The 22,500-nt window shown below is 47.5% G+C and overlaps 1 protein-coding gene across 3 annotated transcripts in view; it reads left to right on the top strand.

The window, feature by feature from the left end:
• Positions 1-22,500, top strand: part of Eif4e3 (eukaryotic translation initiation factor 4E family member 3) — a 74,235-nt gene that overhangs the window by 24,151 nt on the left and 27,584 nt on the right. For 2 of the 3 annotated variants that reach the window (XM_031382750.1, XM_031382749.1), the window contains exons 2-3: positions 3,086-3,230; positions 20,124-20,196. Coding sequence is in view for 1 of the 3 variants with exons in the window: in XM_031382748.1 (XP_031238608.1) it covers positions 5,885-6,009; positions 20,124-20,196 (198 nt within the window). In the remaining 2 variants the exon portion in view is untranslated. Of the gene's footprint in view, positions 1-3,085; positions 3,231-5,804; positions 6,010-20,123; positions 20,197-22,500 lie in introns of those variants that run through there. The other variant, XM_031382748.1, reaches the window with a different exon arrangement.

Genomic DNA, 22,500 nt, shown 5'->3' with positions numbered 1-22,500 from the left:
TATAAATTTACATATTTTCAAGAATATGTAAATAGAGGTATGTTTATGTACCTCTATTTATAAACACACGTGTACGTATCCACATACATTTGGAAATAGACTTCCAACTGCATTTGGAAAGGTAGGAGGAGGTGTGGAGGATCTAGGCACTAGACTGGAGACTTCAGACCTCAGCCTGTGAGAGACAGCCACTGGAGCCTTGAACAGAGGAGTGAAACAAAGCACATTGTAGCAAGCGGGGCCAACATGTTGTTCATGGACCAAAGGAAGAGTAGACACTGAAAGCAAGGCAGACCACATGACTTGGGTACCCTTGTCAGTCCTTACCGAAATTTCCTGGTGTGCCTGCAGGTGGCAGACCTGTGCAGGGTGCTGGGACATCGACAGTGTTTGGGGGAGGGTACCCTGTAGATTCAGGAAGCTTGTGACATAGTCTCTGAAAGAAATAATCAGGAAGGGGCCCTTTACATTCAAGTGGAAGCTTGGGACAAGACACTGAGTCAGCTACAAGGAGCAGGGGGACTGGTTGGTCAATAAAGACAGAAGCACAGTTGCCCTGTGGCCCTAGAGAAGTTCGGAGGGCAGGAAAAGAGGCAGCTCTGGCATGGACAGGCACAAGGAACTTAGGTCTGGTTGGCAGCCAGAAAGCCTATTGCCTGTCCGAAGAGTAACAAGAAGTCTGAAGGGCCATGGGGGATGATAGGACCAGCGTTTGGAGGCTTGGACCTAGGCTACTGTGTCAGCTGTTTAGAAGACAGGGTTGGAGAAAGGGAGGCTGGCTAAGAGTTTGTAGCAGCTGCCCATGATGTCCTTTGCTGAGGCTTAAGGAATGAGGAACGGGGTGGGTGGGATCCTCAGGAAAGACGGAAGACCGACTCAGAAGGTATGGGGAAGACAGCCCCAGGTCCTCAGTGGGCAAGTGGGTGGCTATGGAGTTCAGAATTCCCTGCCTTAGGGCCACGTTTCTATGCTCAGCGACTAGTAGACTGCACTCTTCGCGGCAAATGCTTGTCTGGGGGTGCTACCTCCTTTACTTATCTTTTCATCTGCAGCTCAGAACCAGCCCCTCAGCAGCCTTTAGATCCTGGGTCAGTAACACTGGTTGAGCTGTTACTGTGTGCAGCATATAAAAGAAGGCAGTCCTACCAAAAGCAGATTATCTCACCGTCTCCTTGTCTTGAACGAGGAATTTGGGGCTCAACAAATTTAATGTCCATGGATCACAGCCAAAGCCTTATTCAGACGCAGGCAAAGCAACTGCTGTTAAAGCGCACACAGCAGACTCCTCTCACCCTACTCGAGTCCCAGACTAGTTTCATGTCCCCCCCCCCCCCCCCCCCCCCCCCCCCAAGCCAGGACTTTAGGACTGAGTAACTAACTGTAAACAGTGGCTTTGCTGGAGGCTCTATTCTGGTCTGTGCCCCAGGCTTGTGTCTTCTAGCACCTTGCATCCATAGTCTGACGTCCGCCGCCTAGTGGCCACAGACATCCTTTTTTTTCTTTGGAGTTCCTAGGTGGAAGACGGGGCAGGCTGGCTTATTTATAGCACCAAAAACTGTAAACAGGAAACTTGTAAGTCTCAGAGAAGGAGCCCAGCAATGTAAGCAGCATACTGTCAGTGAGGGCCTGCAACCGTCTGACAGTCAGCAAGTGCGTGCAGATCTAGCCATACACTCACACGCACCCTGGTCACTGCAACGCAGGTTCCTCTCGTCTGCATTGCTCACGGGTGATCTCAAGAGCCTAGCAGATCTGCAAGCATTCACTGGATGGAATGTTGGCAGCATCTTTGTGATTGCCCTGTCATATGTGCATTTTCTCCATTAATGATGGCTAGTGGGATCTGGACTGTTGGATCTGGACTGGCACATTTCTCACCTATGGAACCTTGGCCCATGTGACACAGACTTTCTGGCCTTGGAGACTCAAAGTTTAACTGTTAGGATCTACCATAGGTAGCATTGCCACTATACAGATACATGATAGAACTGTCTCCTCCCCCCCCCCAACAAACAAACAAAACAAAACAAAAAACAAACAAACAAACAAAAAACCACCGGGCTGGAGAGATGGCTCAACGATTAAGAGCACCGACTGCTCTTCCAGAGGTCCTGAGTTCAAATCCCAGCAACCACATGGTGGTTCACAGCCACCCTAAATGAGATCTGATGCCTTCTTCTGGAGTGTCTGAAGACAGCTAAAATGTACTTGCATATAATAAATAAATCTTTAAAAAACAAGAAAACAAAACAAACAAAAAACCCAATAACAACAAAACACAAAAAAAACACCAGACATTTACACCCATGTTCTGGCTTTAAAGTATAAGGTTTGCTCTCCTGTGCTATGGGAGTGCATAAATAAAGGGAATGTCCCTACCTTGCCCTGAACTATGTATACACATAGTCTTTCCACACATCCTTGTTTAAAGGAGGGGATTGAGTTAGCATCCTTGTCTTCTCTTCCATCCAACCTTCTACTGTTTCTGTGCCTCCCAGGGAGCCGGATATGAGTGGAAGAGAGAGGACCACTTGTTACTAGGCAACCAGCACCCACCTCACCCATGTTACCATGGTGATGGTGAAAGTTGGGCTGATGGGATTACCAGCTCCTGCTAATTGCACATGAGCACTCAAGGTCTCTGTCTCTTGCTTGCTTGCTCCCTGGCTTCGACTCTCTTGTTCCTCTAGGCACCAGAGAGAGAGCTTCTCTCTCATCTATAGTACTCCTGGGGCATCCCTGATACACTAATGGAAAGCGACTGGAAATGGAGCCTGGCTGTGCCTCTGAGTAGCTGTGTGACCTTGGGCAAGTTACCCAGCTTCTCTGGGCCTCCATTTCCTCATTTGGAAAATGAAGGGGTTGGAATGCTGATCCCCTTCAAAGGTTCTTTCCAGCTCTCAAATCCTTTGATGCCTAGGGAGCATGTCAGGGGAGCAGACCACACTGTTACCAGGCAACCAGCAGGCACCCTGCCCAAGTTGCCTTGGTGACTGGATACCAGAGGGGAGGGGAGTCACTGCTGCAGCTAATTGCTTAATTATTTATGAGTGCCTCAAGTCCTTTCTGTTGTTTCTGTTGCTAGGGGCTGTGGGGTCACCTTTTCCTCTCTCCTGCCACCCCAAGGCATCTGCATTGTGTGTTATGCAATGAGAGAGCACCTTGGCCTGGACCTCAAGCGACCCACGTTCTAGTTCTACCTTTGTCATGTCCTAGAGCAGTGGCCTCAGGTAAGTCACCCCACTCACCTTTCTGGGCCTCGAGCTCCCTTTCTCATAGCCTTGCTTGTTTAGGGAACACAAAATGCCCGCTCTACCTGGAGGCTCTGGCTCCTGCCAGCTACTTGTGAAGTGGGGAATACAAGTGAAACGGTTCCTAGTGTGTTTTCACTGAAGTCTAATTTTGAAGCATAATGAGAATCAACATGTGTTTGGTGGCAAGGGGACAGAAGTGCTCAGCATCTTCTCCCTGTCCTTAACCATGTCACCTGAACTCTTTGTTAACCTAAGGTCATTTATATTTTACTCATTGTGTGTCACCAACTTCCCAAATGGAGCTCAGGCCTTCACAGTATAAGATACAGACATGCAGTCAGGCCATTGAAATAGGAACAGAAATAAATGTGAAAATACAGGAGCTCCTTCTTCACTGGTCAATATCCATGTCATGATCCGGCAGCACATGTAATTTTGAGTGCCTTAGAAGCCAAAGCAAAGGGGTGATATGCCCTAAGTCCTAGAAGGAGTTTATTATGTGGCTTTTTATTTTATAGGAGCTGCTGATAGAAATGTAAAGCTAGTTCTTTCTGGCTGACTGACTATTACAGGGTATGAGGAAGAATCAGACTCTGACAGTTTGACTAGTCGTGGTCATTAAAAAGCAGCCATCCTCTTTACTGATACTTTAGAATTTCATACAGATAAATGTCACCTCAGAGTCAGGCGCTATCTATAACTCACATACATGGATATGTGCTTATCTTGTACAACGTGGCAACATGGATCAGAGTTTTAAATGCAGGCAGCTGTTCTCATCCTCCAAACTCACTCTGAAGTAAGTCTGTATGGATGAGGATGTAATCATGAAGATGCCCAGGGTGGGTTTACTCAGAGAAGAGCATAGCTAGAAAGTGCACGATATTGGGGGCCGCTGCTTTACAATGAGTCCTGTTCACACCCTGGGTGAGGTAGACCTGTGTGTCTTGATATAGAAGATGTTCAGAGACATAATGCCAAATAAGAAAACAAAGTGCAGCATTGATGTTAAATGCATCTGCTTCTTCTATAAAAAGATTGGAGGTACAGTTTATAAGTTGAGATGTATGTTTGTATGCACACATGTGTATTTTTCTAGAAGCTGTTGGCAACAGTTTCCTCCGGGAGGCGGAATGATTGTCTTGGGAGGGACTGAGGCTTCCTATTTTTGACTTATTTTTACTCTCTGGACCTTTATTTTTTTGTTCAGATGTGTATAACAGCCTGGCAGTGGAAATCCTTAATTCTAGAGTCTTAATACCTCTTCAAATCCCAGCTTTGCCATGAACTAATCATGTGACCTTGGGGTTAACCGACCTATTCCGTCCCTTATCTCTAAGATAGGTGGATAATGCCTTCCACATCACATTATTTAAGAGGTATACAAGCTAATAAGGTAAAGCTCTCAGAAAGGTTTTAATGATGTCAGAAGTGTGCTTTTTTGAAAAGGTAAAGAAAGATTAAATAACAAATGCATGTGACCAGGTGGACTCTGGAATCTCAGGGATGGAAGACTTGCTCAGACAGTCAGTCTCCTGAACCTTGTTACATTCCAAACAGGGGTCACAAAGCACACAGACTGGGTTGCTGCTACTTTATCTTGCCTTGGCTAGCTTGTGGGAAAGACAAGCTTGTCCTGGGTTCAGGACAAGCTATCATGAAGCCATAAAGCCCCTATCCTCCAGCTATATTCTCTCTCAAGCAGAAAGCAAAATAATCTGGTCAGGTAGAAAATGGATTAGTTGACCAACTGCACGTCCCCAGCTGCTGAGGGGGAATCCTACTGCATGCCTCCAGGTCTTTGCCTTTCTCCTGAAGACAGGGTTAGAGGCCTCGGAGGAGCCTTGCCTGAGGGTTCCTCTGACTGAACTCAGCAGTCTCCTCGCTGTGACTTCCTGGATTTTCACAAGTGTAGGCTATGTGTGCAGAATTGCAGCTCCCTCTTGCTTCCTCTGCTGGGCTTGGAGGCAGACCTGGAGAACTTTGGCCGACTCTGAAGATTCTCTCTAAAGCTGGGCATTCTGTGGGCACATCGTGGCTCCAGAGATGGAAGGAAAGTAACCTCGTTCCCTTATACTACACTGCTAGGTCACTTTATCCTCTCCACTAGGCGTGCACAGCTTCAGTACAACTCCGTGGCCTCAGTTAGTGTTGCCTTTAGTACCTTGTTTCTACACTCTCAGACATTGGAGTCTCTTTATCTGTTCGGCCATTGGTCCTCTCTCCATCTATCTGTCACATCCAACTGTGCTTCCATCTGCCCTTCCATCCCTCCGTCCCTCCTCCAGCCATCTGCCAGCCTTCCCATCCAGCCTTCTGATTGCTGGTATGTCAATCCACTTCTCCTTCCTCTCTGGCACTGTTGGAGTCTGAGACTCCATCCGCACTGATCCGTTGGCCGGACCTTCCATCTATCCTTGGCCCCAGCTGCGGGGCTAGCCGGGTGACTGTTCCTCTGCCCTTCTCCCTGGGGTGCTCTGCTCGGAGCGCCGGCCCGGCCTTTGTTGAACTGGGGCAGCGCCGAGGCCGGTCGGGGTGGGGCGCGGGGCGGGGCGGGGTGGGGCGGGGCTGGCGCCGGGAGACTACTAGGCGCTCCAGTCCGCTTGTCCGCGGCCTGGCCCGCAGAGAACATGGCGCTGCCCCCAGCTGCCGCGCCCCCCGGGGCTAGCGAGCCTCTCGGCAAGGCTCTGTCGGCGCTGCGGCCGGAGCCGGGCGGTGTCCCGCTGCACTCGCCCTGGACCTTCTGGCTGGACAGGTGAGGGCCGCGCCCCGCCGCTTTGTCTCGGCCGCGTCCTCGCCCCATGCGCGCCGCTGCCGGGGGGGGGAGCCTCGCGCGGACGCAGCAAGAGTTCCGCGCGTCCCCGATAGCGTCCAGCCCGCTGGGCAGGGAGTCTTGGTCGGCCGGGGAAGGCTGCTCCGCGTATCCCTTGGGTGCTAGGCTTGCTCCGGACGTGACCTTTGAGGTGACAGCAGTCAAAAAAGTCGGCCGGCGGCAGGGAAGCTCTGAGACCTAGCTGCGGGCACCTGCACCCCCACCCCGGCGGGGGCTTCTGGAGGAATCTGGGGCTTCTGTGATACAGGACAGCTTTGCGGGGACAGCTTCGGTGCCCTGGGCTCTGAGGTCTCAGATCCCTGTCCAAAATAGAAACTTCTCACAGGATCCTGTATCTCCATCCTGCCTTGTTTTTCATCACAATGCTCAATGCTACCGCGTCCTTGCAGTGTGAACTTATTTTCAGTTTGTTATCAAGCCCTCCATCGCTTGCCCTGAGCGAGATTCACCGAGCAGGGTCTGGCTTTGGCTGCATGCAGAGTCCCAGCACCTAGAACTGTGCCTTTGTGGTAGTAGAACTACTAGTTTTGTTGCGTGGATACATGCGGGGATATCCAGCCCCTTCTTAACAACTGTCATCTGCGCAGATAGTGATGGATGAAGTGGTTTCCACAGGTGTGTGGGATTTTTGATGAAACTGTTTACCATGGTTTAAAAGTTATGAGGAAATGTATGTAACAGTTTCCGGAGAGACTTAGTTTTATACTCCACACGGTTGGTTTTTAGCTTTGCCCCAATGTCTGCAATTTTTTTAAACCAATATTCATGTTTTAAGCGAAGACGGTTCTTTTCCTGACAGATTAGCCCTTTCCTCTAAGAATTTACACCTAGAGCTAGTTTGTTTCCTGGGGACACAGAGAAGTTGGGGATGGGAGAGATTTGCAGAAACATTTTCACTTTCATTCTGAGTTTCCAGAATTTGGCTGTCATAGCAGGAGTGGCTTTGGGTTTTGGCAGTCGTCACGTCTTTGTTTTCAAAGGCATCCCCTAACTGTGGAGTTGGTACCTGGTATATCTTTCCAAGGTATACAACCGGGCTTGTGGTCCAATCTGTGGCGGTGTTGACCATTAAAAACAGGATTGAGAGAGTTCCACTTTCAGTGGATTAAATTGTAGTCAATTTAGAACAGCATATTTTAAGACTACTCTAAGGTGTCGATCCTGTATGTCCAAGCATGCTTTATGAAACATATAATGTCTTCTAACATAAGACTTTGTAGGCTGGTGTTGTAGCTCAGTGGTAGAGCACATGTGTTTCAGGAGCCAGATCCTGGGTTTAATTCTCAGCCCTGGGCAGAGGGAGCATAGCCCTGAGAATAGGTCGCTGCTTTAGTAAAAGTACAAACTACGTCTTTCTTATATTGATTTGCACTCCTTTCCCCCTGCTAAAAAGTCGATAAATGGAATGTGTTATTTCTGTAGTGTCTAAACCTTTATTAGAAGTGCTGTATTCGTTTAGAAATTATAACTAGTTTCAATATTGTGCCTGATCCATCATCTCATAATTCTTACTGAACTCTATTTTTCTTTTCTGAGAGCCTACCATATTTATTTATAGAGGCCCTGCCCATCCCCAGGTACTCGTGGGAAGAAAACCTCAGGTTCTGGAAGTTAACTTGGAATTTTCCCCAGGAGATAGAACACTGCAGAGAGTAGTGGGGTGAGACTTGCAAGGCAGCCTTCCCTCAGGCTGGAGATCCATTGCTTCCTTCCAGCTCCTGTCTCAGGCAGTCCCACCTTACAGCTGACCGGGTGGTGGTGATGATGATGAGGAGGAGGAGGAGGAGGAAGAAGAGGAGGAGGAGGAGGAGGAAGAAGAGGAGGAGGAAGAGGAGGAAGAGGAGGAGGAGGAAGAGGAGGAGGAGGAGGAGGAAGAGGAGGAGGAGGAAGAGGAGGAGGAGCCCAGGCTCACCCAGCTGCACTCCAGTGTTAGGTGAACACGGCTGTGGCATTTGTTGTCCGGGGCTATTGTGAGTGATGGATGTAAAGTAGGTACCTGGTGTGGGGTAAGAGCTGAATATGTTTCAACTGATGGGGCAGAGGAGAAAGCCGGGTGGGTAAACACATGAGGGCCTTTTCCCAGGGCCCAGGTAAAAAACCAAGCCTAGTGATGTAGCACTCATCAGTACTCATGCCGTACTGATGATCTCAGTACTGGGAAGGCAGAGACAGGTGGTTCGCTGACACCCACTGGCTACCCAGCCTATCCTTATTTGGCCTTTGCTCCAGCCTATTAAGAGAGGACCAAAGCAGATGGGCGGGGGTGGGGGGACATTACTGTGGAAAGATACCTGAGATTGGCCCCTGGCCTCCATGCACATCCCTGATCTCAGTTCAGTAGTAGGAAGCCAGCATCCTAAGTTCATTTCCCTACCAGGCAGATTGGAGAATCCTTCAGAAATTATTTGCATTTTAAGTAGTCGATTGCAAAGCCAAACCTTCTTTGGCTGAAATCAATGGGCTACGTGGTTAAGAATGTAAGGATATGGGTCAGCACACAGGATGAAGAGACTTCTTCCCCTTAACTGGGTATCTAAACTCTGTGTGGTTCTTGCCGTCCACTCCTACTAGTGTCTCTGCATGTTTCCTGCATTGTGCCGTGACCTCCTGCCCTCTGTTTCTGCCCTTGGGCCTGTCCTGCCCAGAACACAAGGAAGGCTTCTATCTCCAGCTGAAGCCGGAGATGACAGAACACCACAGGCAGATCCTGCAGCCTCTGTCTGCCCTGCACATGCACCATGCCACCTTTTCAGCTGCCCTCACAGCTCTCCTTTAGTGTCTTCTGAGCATAGTAGATATGAGCAGTTAACAGTTAATGCTACCTCTGTCCTAGTTTCTCAGCCCCGATAAATCCTGGAGCTGTCTGTAGCTACCTTTGCCCACAGCAGAACCTGAAGAATAACTCTTCAGTTCTGTTGCTGTCCCTCTGGGCCACTTGCTCCTTCTCCAGTGTCCCAAGCGTGGGCCTTTGTGCTGCTGCCATTGCCGTTGAAATCTGGACTGCCTTCCCAAGTCTGTAGTGTACTCTTCTGTGTCCTTCCAGTTTCTGCTCCTGTGTCTCCTTCCTGGTGAGACCTTCCCTGACCACTGATGTTGAAGGGTACATATGCCTCCATAGTTGCATACCAAGTCCCCGATGTGTTACATCCTGTCTTTAGGATCTCCACCATCAGCTGGTGGTCTTTATCTAGAACGTGAGCTGTGACCATGGTTGCTCACGTCTCAGCTCCTAGATCTGGCGTAGTGTTCATGGTGGTGTTGAAGTCTTCCCATAGCAACTGCACTTTCCTGTGGTGACTCACTTCACTCTTGCACACATCTGTCAGTCTCCCTTCACTGTCTTCTCAAGTCTAGACACGTATAGCCAAGAGCCAGGAGGTGGGCAGTTTGGATGCTTTTCTGATTACTCCAAAATAGAGCTGATTTCTCTCCAGTGCTTCCTTTTCTGCTGACCCATGTTGTTCCCCACCAGACCACCAGCACCTCAAAGTACCATTTCTGTCTGATTCTTGCATCTTCTTTCCTAACTACCCTGCTTTATCTATACTTTTGCAGGCTTAGTGAATCTTAGAAAACTCACTAACATCTAAGACATACCCTTCTCTACATGAGCCTCTCAACTCTTTCTACTGGCCCTGGTCAGCTTTAGCTCCAGGAACATCAAAGCTTACCTAGGTAACTGCCTGGTACCTAGGCTCCTCCCTCCCCAAGCAGGCCCTGCCTGGGAGGAAGCCTTCTGTACATACTGCACATACACCCAATCTGCCTGTCATGGCCTCTCTCTTACCATGCAGCAGTTTACTTAATGCCTCTGCTGAGGTGTGTGTGCTCAGATGAAGTTCTAGATCTCTATCTGAACTTCTACCAAAGAGACCCTCAGTGGTGAGAGGTAGGGGTGTGTGTGTGTGTGTGTGTGTGTGTTTTAGATGCCAGTCATAGTGGGCTTTGTTTCATTTTGTTTTTCAAGACAAGGTCTTATCATGTATTCCAGGCTAGCCTTGAACTCACCATCTTCCTGCCTAACCCTCTGGAGTCCTGGAATTTCAGGCATGTGCCATCACAGCTGGCTTTAGACCTGAGCCATGTTTCAAAACAAACAAAATCAGCCCTTCAGTTTTTGTTTTGTTTTGTTTTGTTTTTGTTTTTGTTTTTGTTTTTTGGTTTTTCGAGACAGAGTTTCTCTGTGTAACCGTGTCTGTCCTGGAACTCACTCTGTAGACCAGGCTGGCCTCGAACTCAGAAATCCACCTGCCTCTGTCTCCTGGATTAAAGGCGAGTGCCACCACCGCTGGGCCTAGCCCTTCAGTTTTTGTTTGTTTTGTTTTTAAGGAAACCTTATGTTATAGTAACAATGTATATTTTGCTGTCTCCAGTTAGACACTTTCTTTTTGACCTGGCAAACCAATGGCCAGGTTTGGAATTGGTTTTCTCCCCAGTAACAGCAAATATGTGACGCCTGTCTTGAGTGGATTAGGGACCCAGTGAACTTTGTCTCTTGAGCTCCTGCTTTTGGGAATGCAGGATGACTCGTGCTCTACCTTGAGGACCTGGCCAACTCCTTCTTCCTTGGTCATGATGCTTCTGTCCTGCTGTTCTTTGGTTTCTCTACAGCGTTTCTTTGTAGGCAAGTGTTGTATTACAGATAGTTGATCTTTTTCATCTTACTTTTGATGCTGAGATGCTTCAGCCTTCAGGTCTGCAGGTCTATGACCTAAGGGTGCAGCATGGGTGCTGGGAATTGAACCCAGGTCCTCTGGAAGAGCATCCAGGACTCTTAACTATTGAGCTATCTATTCATCCCCGGACTTCTGTTTTGGTCCACAAAAGTGGACCATTATTTACATCTGCCACCAATTTCAGCCATCCAGCTTAGCTGCACCAAGTTTGTGTGCCTGAAAGTATAGTCCTCTGACTCTTACATCAGAATCACCAGCCTATGCTGTGCTATTAGAATACCAGCTCCGACCCTGCCCAGGACCTGTCCAGTAAGACCTCTGGGTACAGAGGATGAATGCGCCTCACCACAGTGTGCCTTGTATTTGAACTGGAATGTTACTATGCATGCATTGATCCTATGAGCTGACTATATCGGAGTTCAGTTCACTTAGAATCATAAAGAGCGTGGCCGTGACCACAGTGGGCTTCCCTCCAGCAGGCCACCTCTCACACACTGCGTGCTTCAGGAGCACAAGTGAGAATCCCAAAGCACGGGATTCTGAGGCATCCACCATACAGGATGTGATGCATTGTGATGCATCCTCATGGTGTGGTTCATACCCATAAATCTGGTACACAAAGGTGGTGCTGGCCTTGTGAAAGAAGACCCCACATAATCTCTCTTCATTGAGTGGCATGCATGGATGAGGTCAGCAGAAGACAGAGGAAGAGGTAGACTAATGTTGAGACTTCTCCTTCCCCCTCTTCCCTTATATATCTACAAACTCTCTGAGTGGCTGATGGCTTTATTTTTGTAAATGGTTCAGTATTGATCTGTTTGCAGTTAGTACCCTTACCTGAGGCATGGTGGCACAGCCTTTCCACATGTGGACCAGTGAGTGCTTCTTGTAGAATAGCCCAGGGCCTTCAGTAGGCTTACTCTGAAAAGTTACTCATCCTTGGTAGTGCCTACTCAAAACAAAACAACAACAACAAAAACCAATAAGACAAAACAAAAAAGACTTTTTTGTTTGTTTGTTTGCGATAGAGTTTCTCTGAATGGTCCTGCCTGTCTGTCCTGGCCTCCAACTCTGTCTTCCTCTGCCTCCTGAGTGCTGGCAATCCCAAGGCAGCGGACAGTGTGGTGTGAGGATACTTCAGGAGCCAATCTGCCTTAGTGGGGTCTATGAACTTGTGTTGTTCCTGTCCATCCCACTGGTTAATTGTAAGTCAAGATGAAAAGAGCCCCACGGCTACTGAAGAACAGGAAGGGCAATGTTTGGAAGCAGGGAGAAAGCAGAGCCGGATAAACATGTAGAATGCTCGGTAATTCGGACAGCTTCGGCAGATGGATTGCTATCTGTCAGCAGCAAGCTCAGCCCCCTTTTGTATGTGACTCTCAAACAGGAAACTGGTGTAGCCGCAAGCCACAGATCTATCTAAAAGTGATTAAAATGAAATCATCTTTAATGGAGTGAATGATGTACGAGGGGCATGCTTAATCACGGTACTGGGCCTGTGTGTGTTTTCTCTCTGACAGCTGATGTAAATTGCTGGGGAAGGCTGGATTCGGCAGATACATCCCTGGCTTTGAAGTCTTTCCCGTTCACATTTGTTCCCTTGGCTGAAATGAGATCATCTCCTCTAGGACATTTGACTATTGTCATCATTCGTGTCTTTCACAAAGTATATGTTTACTAGGCATGTAATTGGAGACATTGTACTATACAAACTATAAACTGCCTTTCCCCATCTTAATCTGTTAAGATGACATACTGCGTACTGTGTTAATATAACTCCTGTGTATTAAACAGTGAGCCAAGTGCTATATAAACTAAAGCAGAAGATCCTCACGATACTGCAATGGATGTCCTAGAAACATTTTATAGATGAAAACATTGAGGTTGTGAGTTTGAATCCCCAGAACTACTCCATGCCAGCTGTAAGAGTATGCTCTGTGATCCCACCCCAGCACCCCCAGACAGGAAGCAAAGACAGAGAAGTCCCAGAAATGTCCAGGCAAGCTAGCCTCAAAGTGGAGGGTGAAGACAGCCCCTGGGCTTTTCCTAAGTATGACACAAATGACATGGTACATTTGAGTCCATATTCATGTATGCACATGTGCACACACACCCAGACAGACACACACACACACACTGAGACAGACAGACAGACAGACAGTGTTTGTAACACAGAGAATAAAAAGAGCCCTGTCTGCAACCTCATGTCCAAGCCCCTGGACAGAACCATCCTCCACAATCAGTAATACTGTTGCCTTGGTGATGTCTTTGCGCGGTGTCGAGGGCTCTGTTAGAACAGTGGCTTTTACATTTTGCTTATGATGCTCCTACTCACTGGACATAAGGATGTTTGCTTTGCTTGTGGTGATTTTGTTCAGATGATGGGGGGCCAGCTGACTAGGAGGAATATTAGAACCCCCCGGAGACTTAACCTGTCTGGGACCTAGGGACTGAACCTGCCTGTAACAGGCTTCCAGGTGCTGCTGCTTGTGGACTGATGGCACTTCAAGTGACCAAGGTGCAGGCAGGGTGTGGGAAAGCTTGACAATGCTTCTGCTTTGTGCGACATCTGCCCATGTGTGTAGATGTCTGGGTTGTGGTGCAGTGGGTAAGATTGTTCTGGTGGAAAGGACTCCGAGGTCCACCTGCTGCGGCCATGTCTTTAAAGGTGCACCTCCTGGAGAGTGTTCATCTGGAATGTGAGAGTTGAGGATTGTAAGGTGTGGCATTTGGGTCTGTGTTGCATGCAGGGGTGGGTTCCTTCAAGGGCCACCACCGACAAAAGATGTCAGCCAACTGTGGCAAGTCTCAACTTTGCCACTGCCAACTGTGTGTCAGTTAGTGAGCTCCTATACCAGCTCAGCCTCAGTGATCTTATCTGCCCAGTGGAGGCGGAACATGGCCTGTGCACGTGCAAAAGACATGTCATTGCTTCAGTCACGGGGCCCACGGGATCTCCCAAAGAAACAAAGAGGGCATTTGAGAAGTCAATGGAGAGAGTGTATTCTTGTGAAGTGTCTCGGGGATCTGTTTTAATGAGGAAATGTGGTTGGTAAATATTAAAATTTGGTATCCAAGTGGTGCTTGGGAATGGTTTGAGTAGAACAGTTGGTCTAGTATTACTAGATTCCCAGAATCCTCCTGACTCTCTAAAATGAGAGTTTTTTTCACCAATTTTAAAAAGAGAATCTTAGGATCCATTCTGTATTATCCTGTTAAGTTGGAGACACAATATAAAAAAGGAGCTTAGGATTCGGTCTTAAGTAACATCAACAGCTCTCTAACGTCTTCACCTTAATCATTGATTTAGCAGGGCCCAGATCCCTTCTGCATTAACCAATGGTTCCTTAATTAACTAAATTAATTCAGAGACAGCCTCCACCATGGCTGCCGCCTAGGGCTGGGAGAGCCTGATGGGTGTCCTCTCTGCAGGTGAACACAAGAGGCTCTCAGCTGTTTGTGTGGCCCTTTCTCTAGCTTTAACTAGTGTGTCCATACTGAGGGCTTTGTTATCATCTGTGTCCTGTTCTATCTGTCTGTCTGTCTGTCTGTCTGCATTGTGTAAGAGAAATTTCTACCTAGCTCATGTGTCCAGGCAGCAGAACAATAGATGGGGGGGGGCTGTTTCTAGAGAGGGGAAGCAGAGGGTGAGGCTGGGAGCAGAACTGGGCTTGTCCTGGGAGGGATTGGTTACAGAGAGTAATTAGTCTCCATAGCTTTCCTGCTCCTGCCCCTCAGTGCCCTTTGCTAGGTGCACTGGCTTCCTCCTATGCCGACCCCTCAGCAATGATCTAGAATGTTCCTCCTCCACAGCTATGCTACTTGTATTGCCAGGCATTGGTGCCTTGCCTGCCTCTGTGTCTCGGTGTCTCCCACAGTGTAGCAAAGGATGGAGAATGTATAGCAAACAGGTGATGTAGGAGTCAGAGGGAGGGATTTGCAGGAGGGAGATATCTGCTCTGTGAGTCACCATGCCCACAGGAATTTTATCAAGATAGAGAGTAGTCCTGGGAGATAGGAAGGCCATGCATCAGAGGCAGCACATGAGGAAGGATCCAGGTAAGTGTAGGTTATGTGATCAACCTGGCAGAATTGCTTTGAGAGTCAGAGCTAATACGTGCTCAATAGAAGGAGGTTGAGGTTACATTACAGCTGTTAGTGGAGGGTAGACTTGGCTAGAACAATTAAAAATCTAGACTCTGGCCCACCGGGGGCATTTATCTCTCGACTGCTGTGTTCTCTGCTCCAGTACTGAGTCGCAGGGAGAGTCGTGTATGCAGGGAGGAGAGAACCAGAATACAGGCCTGATCTTAGGTTGCAGAATGGCCCACATCTGTGGTCCTCTGGGAGTGGCCACGACTTGTATGTGTGCTCCCTTGTCAGCTTTCTTTCCCATGTCTTCTTTTCTGGGAAAATAGAGCAATTCCAAACTTTGTTTCTTTGCCTCCAGGAGCCTGCCAGGGGACGGTGCAGGAGGTGGGGGGCGGGGGGAGATGAGATTTGGAAAGCAGAGATGTCATGTGTAAAACATACACTCCAAGGGCTTTGCCCAGAGTGGTCATCACTGTGTCCTCAACTCCAAAAGAGGTAGAAATGAATGTTTGTAGTATGATTAATGATAAATCCCCTAAAGCTCTTTTATGTCTATACCAGAGCTTTCTACACTATGTAATTTTTTTTTTTTTTTTTTTTTTTTTTTTTTTTTTTTTTGCCAGAGCTTCTGTATTGTGGGGCATTATGGAGGCTCACCTGCTTACTTGCAGTAGCACAAAATGCTTTCCAATATTGCCTTTAATCATCTGGGTCACAGCCATTCTAGATAAGCACCCAGGCCTGCAGGCAGAGGGCTCTGACTGGTATTCTCTGTAGAAAATGAGATCTCTGGTATTGATAAAGTAAAAATTATGCAATAAAGATTTATGTTGCATACATGGTTTTAGTAAGACTGTCTCTTGTTTGAAGTCTATTCTGTATTTTTGCCCTTCAGTTGCTTATGTGGTAGCAGCCTTACTCAGTCTGCATTGCTTTCTCAGGAAGCAGCCACAGATCTAGAGTCCCAACTACTCAGGAGGCTGAGGCAGAAGGATTTCAAGTTCAAGGCCAGCATGGACCACAGAGTGGGAGCCTGTCTCAAAATACTAAATTAAATGCTGAGGATGTAGCCAAGTTGCCTAGTGTATGTGAGGTCTGGGTCTGGCCCTCAGGAATGAAGAAAAAAAAGTCACAGAAAATGACAGCACACCAGTAACTTGAATCAGCAAATCCAACGCACGCTGGCCTGTTTACAAGGCAGGCCACTTGAAAACCTTGGCTTGCTTGCCCTTCTAAAATGGGCTCTGAGGCTGTGTCCCAATCTTGCTTGTTAGGGAAACATGAGGTTCGGGATGAGGTTGAGACACAGCAGTGTGTTTTAGTGACTATCAGAGTCAGGTTTGGTGCATAGAATACTAAACCCACACTGACCAGCCAAGCCCACACAGGCCTGGCAACATTGCTGTACTGGTTTGCAAGACAGATGTTTATCAACCCACTCAGCAGCTAGGCCAACCCTCTGAAATCAGAATCACAACCTCCTTCATGAAGTAACTGGGAAACTGTCTACTTTGCAGCCCTGGGAATCAAACACCATGAGCAGATGTAACCTGGGGGAGACAGGGTCTATTTTTGCTTAGGGTTCCTGAGAACTGGATGGATCTCACACTCCATCATGGCAGAGAAAGGCATAGCATGGCCGCAGAAATAGCAAGCTGGCTGGTCACATTCCGTCTGCACACAAGGAACAGAGAACAGAAAGAGGAAGGAGGCCACACACACACACACACACACACACACTACATACAATCAGAAAGGGTAGGTTTTTGGTTTTGTACTTTTAGAAATACAAGCGTGGGCTGTAGAGTGACTGCTTGTTATGCCAGCATGAAGACTTAGTGCTGATCCCCAGCCCTCATGTAAAGAGCCAGGTTGGTAACTATGCAACCCCCAGAGCAGCACAGTAGGATCAGGAGGATCCCAGGTACTTACGGCCAGTCTGGCCTAGTCAGTTGATGAGCGGTAGGTTTAGTGAGAGACCCTGTCTTCCAAATGATGGTAGTGAGTGATTGGTAGAGATATCCTGGTACACACATGCACACACATGTGCACATGCAGAAATGAAAATGTGGAACCGGGTAAGCTCAACTGTAGCACACATGCTTAGTGTAGATGAGACACAGGTTTAGTAATTGCTGAGACTTGACTGGCCAGCTCTGCAGTGGGGAATAAGGCGAACCAGTCACAAGCACATCACCTGGTTTTGTTAAATAGTTTTGTCCCTGGGAATGTTGCCATGCCTCTCTGGGCCCCAGCGTGTTCACTGTAAAATGGTCACAAACACCACTGCAGGCCTCTGCAGGCCCCTGTCTCGCAGCGGCAGCTGGAGCTGGGCTCCTTGTACTGGCTGACAAACTCTGCTTCTCCTACTAGTGAGTGTAGCTTAGTTACTTCCTTTCCCATGCTTCTCCTGAGCTCTGGAGACTCAGCACCTTCAAACACTTGGACACTGAAGCAGAGACCTTAAGTGACTTTGTGAATTTGCCTCTTACCCAGACTAGAATCAGGAGCCTTAAAAAGAGCCTTGGAGACCAAGTGCTCATTAGCAACTTTTTTTTCTTTTCTTTTTTTTTTTTTTTATTAGATATTTCATTAGCAACTTTTGAAAGCTAAATGGGAACCACCACCTGAATGTTGGGTTTGTATAATTTGTGATGATAATTTATGAAGTGGACACATTAAACACATACTCTAGGGCATCCTAAATTGAAGAGTAGCTTTAAAAATCAGTGAAAACTTCAAATATATAATTTTATTCTATAGATTAAAAAGCGGCAGAATTCATTTCCCCACCTTAGGCTCTCGCCTGCTTCCTGAGTACAGTTAGGGGTGGAGCCCTATCTAAAGTGCTTGTAGGATCCAGGAATATATTTGCTCGGAGTATGTGGTGGAGCAGTCAGCCAGACTGTACAAAGAAAGAAAAATTAGTTGGATTAAGTGCCAGTTGATTTTTCATGTAAAAGCAATAGATTTTCAAATAGTCTATGCCAAATAAACAAAAAAGAGAGATGAGTACTTTTTGTTTCTTTCCTAACGTCTCTTATCATCTGTGAGAGCGCTAACTTGCATATTTATATGTGTCCAAGCAGAGGCCTTAGAGCCACAGTCCAGACCCTCCGTGCTGCCCGACAGGTTTCTTTGGGTCCAGACAACTGCTGTTACCAACAGGGTGTTGGTCCCTATGTGTTCCTCGATGCTTTTCGCTCAGGTCAGCTTAGATACATAATAGCTGACACAGATGGGCAGTCATGTTTGTGGTTGTGCTTTTGCTTTTTTTTTTTTTAAGATTTATTTTATTTATTTTATGTGTATGAGTACACTGTAGCTGTACAGATGGCCGTGAGCCATCATGTGGCTGCTGGGAATTGAACTCAGGACCTCTGCTTGCTCCAGCCCCGCTTGTTCGGCCTGGCTAGTTCTGGCCCCGCTCCCTCTGGCATAATTCGCTGTAGCTGTCTTCATATGCACCCCAGAAGAGGGCGTCTGATCTCATTACAGATGATTGTGAGCCACCATGTGGTTGCTGGGATCCAAACTCAGGACCTTCGGAAGAGCAGTCAATGCTCTTACCCGCTGAGCCATCTCACCAGCCCCTGTGCTTTTGCTTTTGAAACATAAAGGCCGTAAGATTTGCAGACAGCTAGGGAATAGTTATAAAACCATGACTTATTTATTAGAAATTAGCTGTCTAGTGGGTGACGAGACATCTTTGCCATCAGACTACTCCATACTGACCTCTAGACAAGGGAGCTATATTCCAAATGTCTTTTGATATTTTGATTTGTGTATGTGTGTGTGTGTGTGTGTGTGTGTGTGTGTGTGTGTGTGTGTGATGGATGTGCGTGCCACTGTGCAAGCTCATGTGTGAAGGCCAGAGGTCAATATTGTGTATCTTCCTCTATCATTTTCCACTTTAGTTTGAGTCGGGTGGTCTCTCACTGAACCCAGGGTTTGCCATTTCAGCAAGCGCTTGGCATCCACCTGTCTCCCCTCCTCCAACATTAGGGTTACAGATGTCTGTCACTGTCCCTAGCTTTTCCCGTGAATGCCAATCAAGGGTCTGAACTCTGGTCCTCATGCTTACCAAGCAAGCATTTCCCCCACTGAGCCATCTCCCTAGCTCTGATGTTTTCATTGGTCTGTGGTTCCAGAAGGTGGGTGGTGGAGCCCTGTCCCCAGGTCTTTGGCTGTCTCATCGCCTCTACTTCAGAGCTGGTTTGGGTTTTCTTTACATCTTTAGGGTGTAGTAGGAAAACAACTCACCAGAAAGTGTTCCCTGATGACTCTCTGGGACTCTCAGGATCGTTAGGGTCAGGGAAGGGCTGGTGAAGGGTGCTTTTTCATACATTCTAGATCCTAGTGTGTCTGCAGGGAACAGGGCGCTTCCCTTCTTAGCAAGCCCTTGATTCTTTGCCCACAGCCAGACATGGGCTTCTGAGCCTTGTTTGTGTGGTGAAGTGTCATTAAGCCTGCTACTGACAAGGACTCCGGTGCCTGTGAGCACAGACTGCTAAGGCAGGAAGAAGGAGAAACAGTAGTGTTATAGGTCTCAATACCCCTAGATCTGAACACCTTTAGATCCACACAGCCCCATCCCAGGAACTGTACTTGCAAAGCCAGTCAATCGTTCCCCATCCTCCTCCCCACCCCCCAGAGGATAAACTTGTAGTGTGTTGCCATCTAGTGGAACATATAGAAAGTAGAGATTAATGTATTCTGGCCAAATAATTCACAAGAGCTCAGGGGGAAGTATTAAGGCAAGAAATTTAGGGGGGGAACCAAGGCTGACTGTTAATAGTACTCTTTAAAATAGCTGAATGGTCTCTGCTTCCACAGGGAGCATGGGTATTTACCTTGAGGGTGTTATGGGGTTTTAAGCTGATCACACAGAGGAGAGCTTTGCGTTCACATTGCCAATGGAAAAGCAGTTTCTAATCTGAAATCCTGAATGCCTACATGTTAGTAAGATAGTCTCATGTTTTTGTTTTTTTTTTTTACTATGTGATTTTAAAGCTTCCAGTACCTTCCTGTGCACTTTACCTTTCTTATCTATTAATTTCCACAGAATAAATATTTCTGCTTATTAGGAGAAGCAAACACATGCCCTCAGGAAAAAGGATTTAAATTCTAGCTGCCATCTATCTCTAGATGTCCCTTTCTGAGGCTCTGGACCTGTGCACAATCAAACCTGCATAGTTATATGGTGGACTAGCTTACAGTCACTGACTGGATTTCTTTGCTTCTTCTTTGTTATTTTCCTGATGATAGATCACTCCCTGGTGCCACAGCTGCTGAGTGTGCCTCGAATCTGAAGAAAATCTACACGGTACAAACAGTGCAGGTAAGAGTGGAAAGGGAGCCGGGCGTGGTGGCGCACACCTTTAATCCCAGCACTTGGGAGGCAGAGGCAGGTGGATTTCTGAGTTCGAGGCCAGCCTGGTCTACAGAGTGAGCTCCAGGACAGCCAGGGCTATACAGAGAAACCCTGTCTCGAAAAACCAAAAAGAAAAAAAGAAAAAAAAAAAAAGAGTGGAGAGGGACATCCTGGGCCAGTGAGGGATACATTAGACACATATCACCCAACTTTCTACTGCTTAGACAGTCCTTGCTCAGCAGCCCTGGAGTTGCTGTTTAGGTCCATCTCCATAGCAACTGTTCATCCATCTACCCCAGAGGCAGGCTTTCTCTGGCCCTAGCTAAAACTTAATCAGCAAAATCTTTCATTGATCTGCAAGAGAGGCAAGAGGAGTGCACACTGTGGGAAGAGGAATGCACAGCTGATAGTGAAGGCTTTAAAAACATGTATCACCCCCCTTCGAAACTATGTGTCAACCACACTCTGCTTCTCTGTCCTTTTGGGTTTCTGTATAACTGGTGCAACAATGACATCTACCTCCATGGGTCACTGTGAAGACTGAGTATGACCACGCTTCCACTGGATTTGGCAGGATAGTTGATGTTCAAGAGACTCCCAACACGTCTGAAGTTCTGTTTGACTTCTCTCTGCCTCTGTCTCTCTGTGTGTCTCTGTCTCCCTCCTTTCCTCCCTTCCTCTTTCCCTCCCTGGGTTGGATGCATTCGCGTGTGTGCGAGTGTGTGCACATGTGCATGCATGCATGTGCAAATGTGAAGGTCAGAGTCTAACCTTAAGCATCATTCCTCAAGCACAGGGTCTCTCACTGGCCCAGAACTTGCCTAGTAGTCTAGGCAACCTGGCAGGGATCCACTTGTTTCCCTTACCCCCAGCTCACCATTAGTGGGAGTAGAGGTGACCCTACTATACCTGCCTTTTAAATACCAGTGCTGGAGATCTGACCTTTATAAGATATATACTTTATTGGCTAAGTCACTTCCCCCGGACAGTTTCCAAAAACTGATTTACTTTATTAATCCTGTTCCCCATTTCTTCCCAAGCAAACTCTACCAAGTTTCTCTCCCCAGCTGTCCTTTCTAGCTACAGGTACAAGGCTTTTGAGGCCACATCAAAGCCATGCTGGCTACATGTCCTGGGTCTTCCACAAGGCACAGGTTCTAAACATTTTTCTTCTTGTCACATCTTGGTAATTTCATTAGTTAGGCATCCTGTAGGCAGTAGCAGAGACTTTGCTTCCTACGTGGGCTTGACAAATTGCACTTTCATGCTTACACAGACAAGGAGCCTGGGTGGCAAGTGCCATGCGTGACCCCTGTGAACACAGTAAAACAATGAAGGGACAGTCTTAACCACAGGCCATTTCTTGTCGTCTTGGGAAAGTGATATAAGCATGTGACAAGCAAACTAGCAGTGTTGCTCTAGGTCACCATTCAGCACTGAGTGCAGCTGAGTGGACCAGCGCAAGAAATGCTCCCACAGAGCCAGACCTCAGAGTTGATGGAACTTCCCCGAAGCTGCTGTTTGGTGAATTTGTCAACTTTGGCTACTCTTTCCCAGGAGCCACTTGTGATCCCCAGAGCACTTGATTTTAAGGCCTGCCTGAGGAAGCTCTTGAACCCTACTGGGATTTTGAGAGATTCTTCCTTTCTCCATTCTTTTGGGACAATGAGAGCCTCTGAATAGGGTATGGGGTCCCAGGCAGAGGGGAGAGGGTGATCTCCCCACCCCAGCATGGTCATGCTACATACAGCAGGGGTTGGATCTTTAAGGCATGTATTGATAGGACCCTTAGGGACCAATTTAAAGGCCCTGGGCTGACACACAGGAGAGACTTTTCTCCATTGTATTGAGATACAATGAACAGGAGTCGTCCAAGTTTAGACTTCAGAAAGCTAACATGCACGTGCCCTCTCAAGTGTGTCTTCACAGTCCCTCCCATCAGTCTCTGTTCTGCTAGTGTATGTTCTTCCATCGGAGCCTGGACTTGAGTCAAGTTGAAGCACGCAGTACCGTTCTCTGCTATCTCTGACCTCTCTTCACTGAGTCTGTACTGAAGGATGGAGTGAACGAATGGCTGAGGTACTGAAGGGTGGAGTGAATGACTGACTGAGGTACTGAAGGATAGAGTGAATGACTGACTGAGGTACTGAAGGATAGAGAGAATGACTGAGGTGCTGAAGGATGGAGTGAACGAATGGCTGACGTACTGAAGGATGGAGTGAATGACTGACTGAGGTAGTGAAGGATGGAGTGAATGAATGACTGAGGTAC

Source organism: Mastomys coucha, unplaced genomic scaffold (genome assembly GCF_008632895.1).
Source record: "Mastomys coucha isolate ucsf_1 unplaced genomic scaffold, UCSF_Mcou_1 pScaffold20, whole genome shotgun sequence".
Taxonomy (NCBI): domain Eukaryota; kingdom Metazoa; phylum Chordata; class Mammalia; order Rodentia; family Muridae; genus Mastomys; species Mastomys coucha.
Note: the sequence above shows the minus strand (reverse complement) of the source record. Positions and strands in the feature narration are given on the sequence as shown.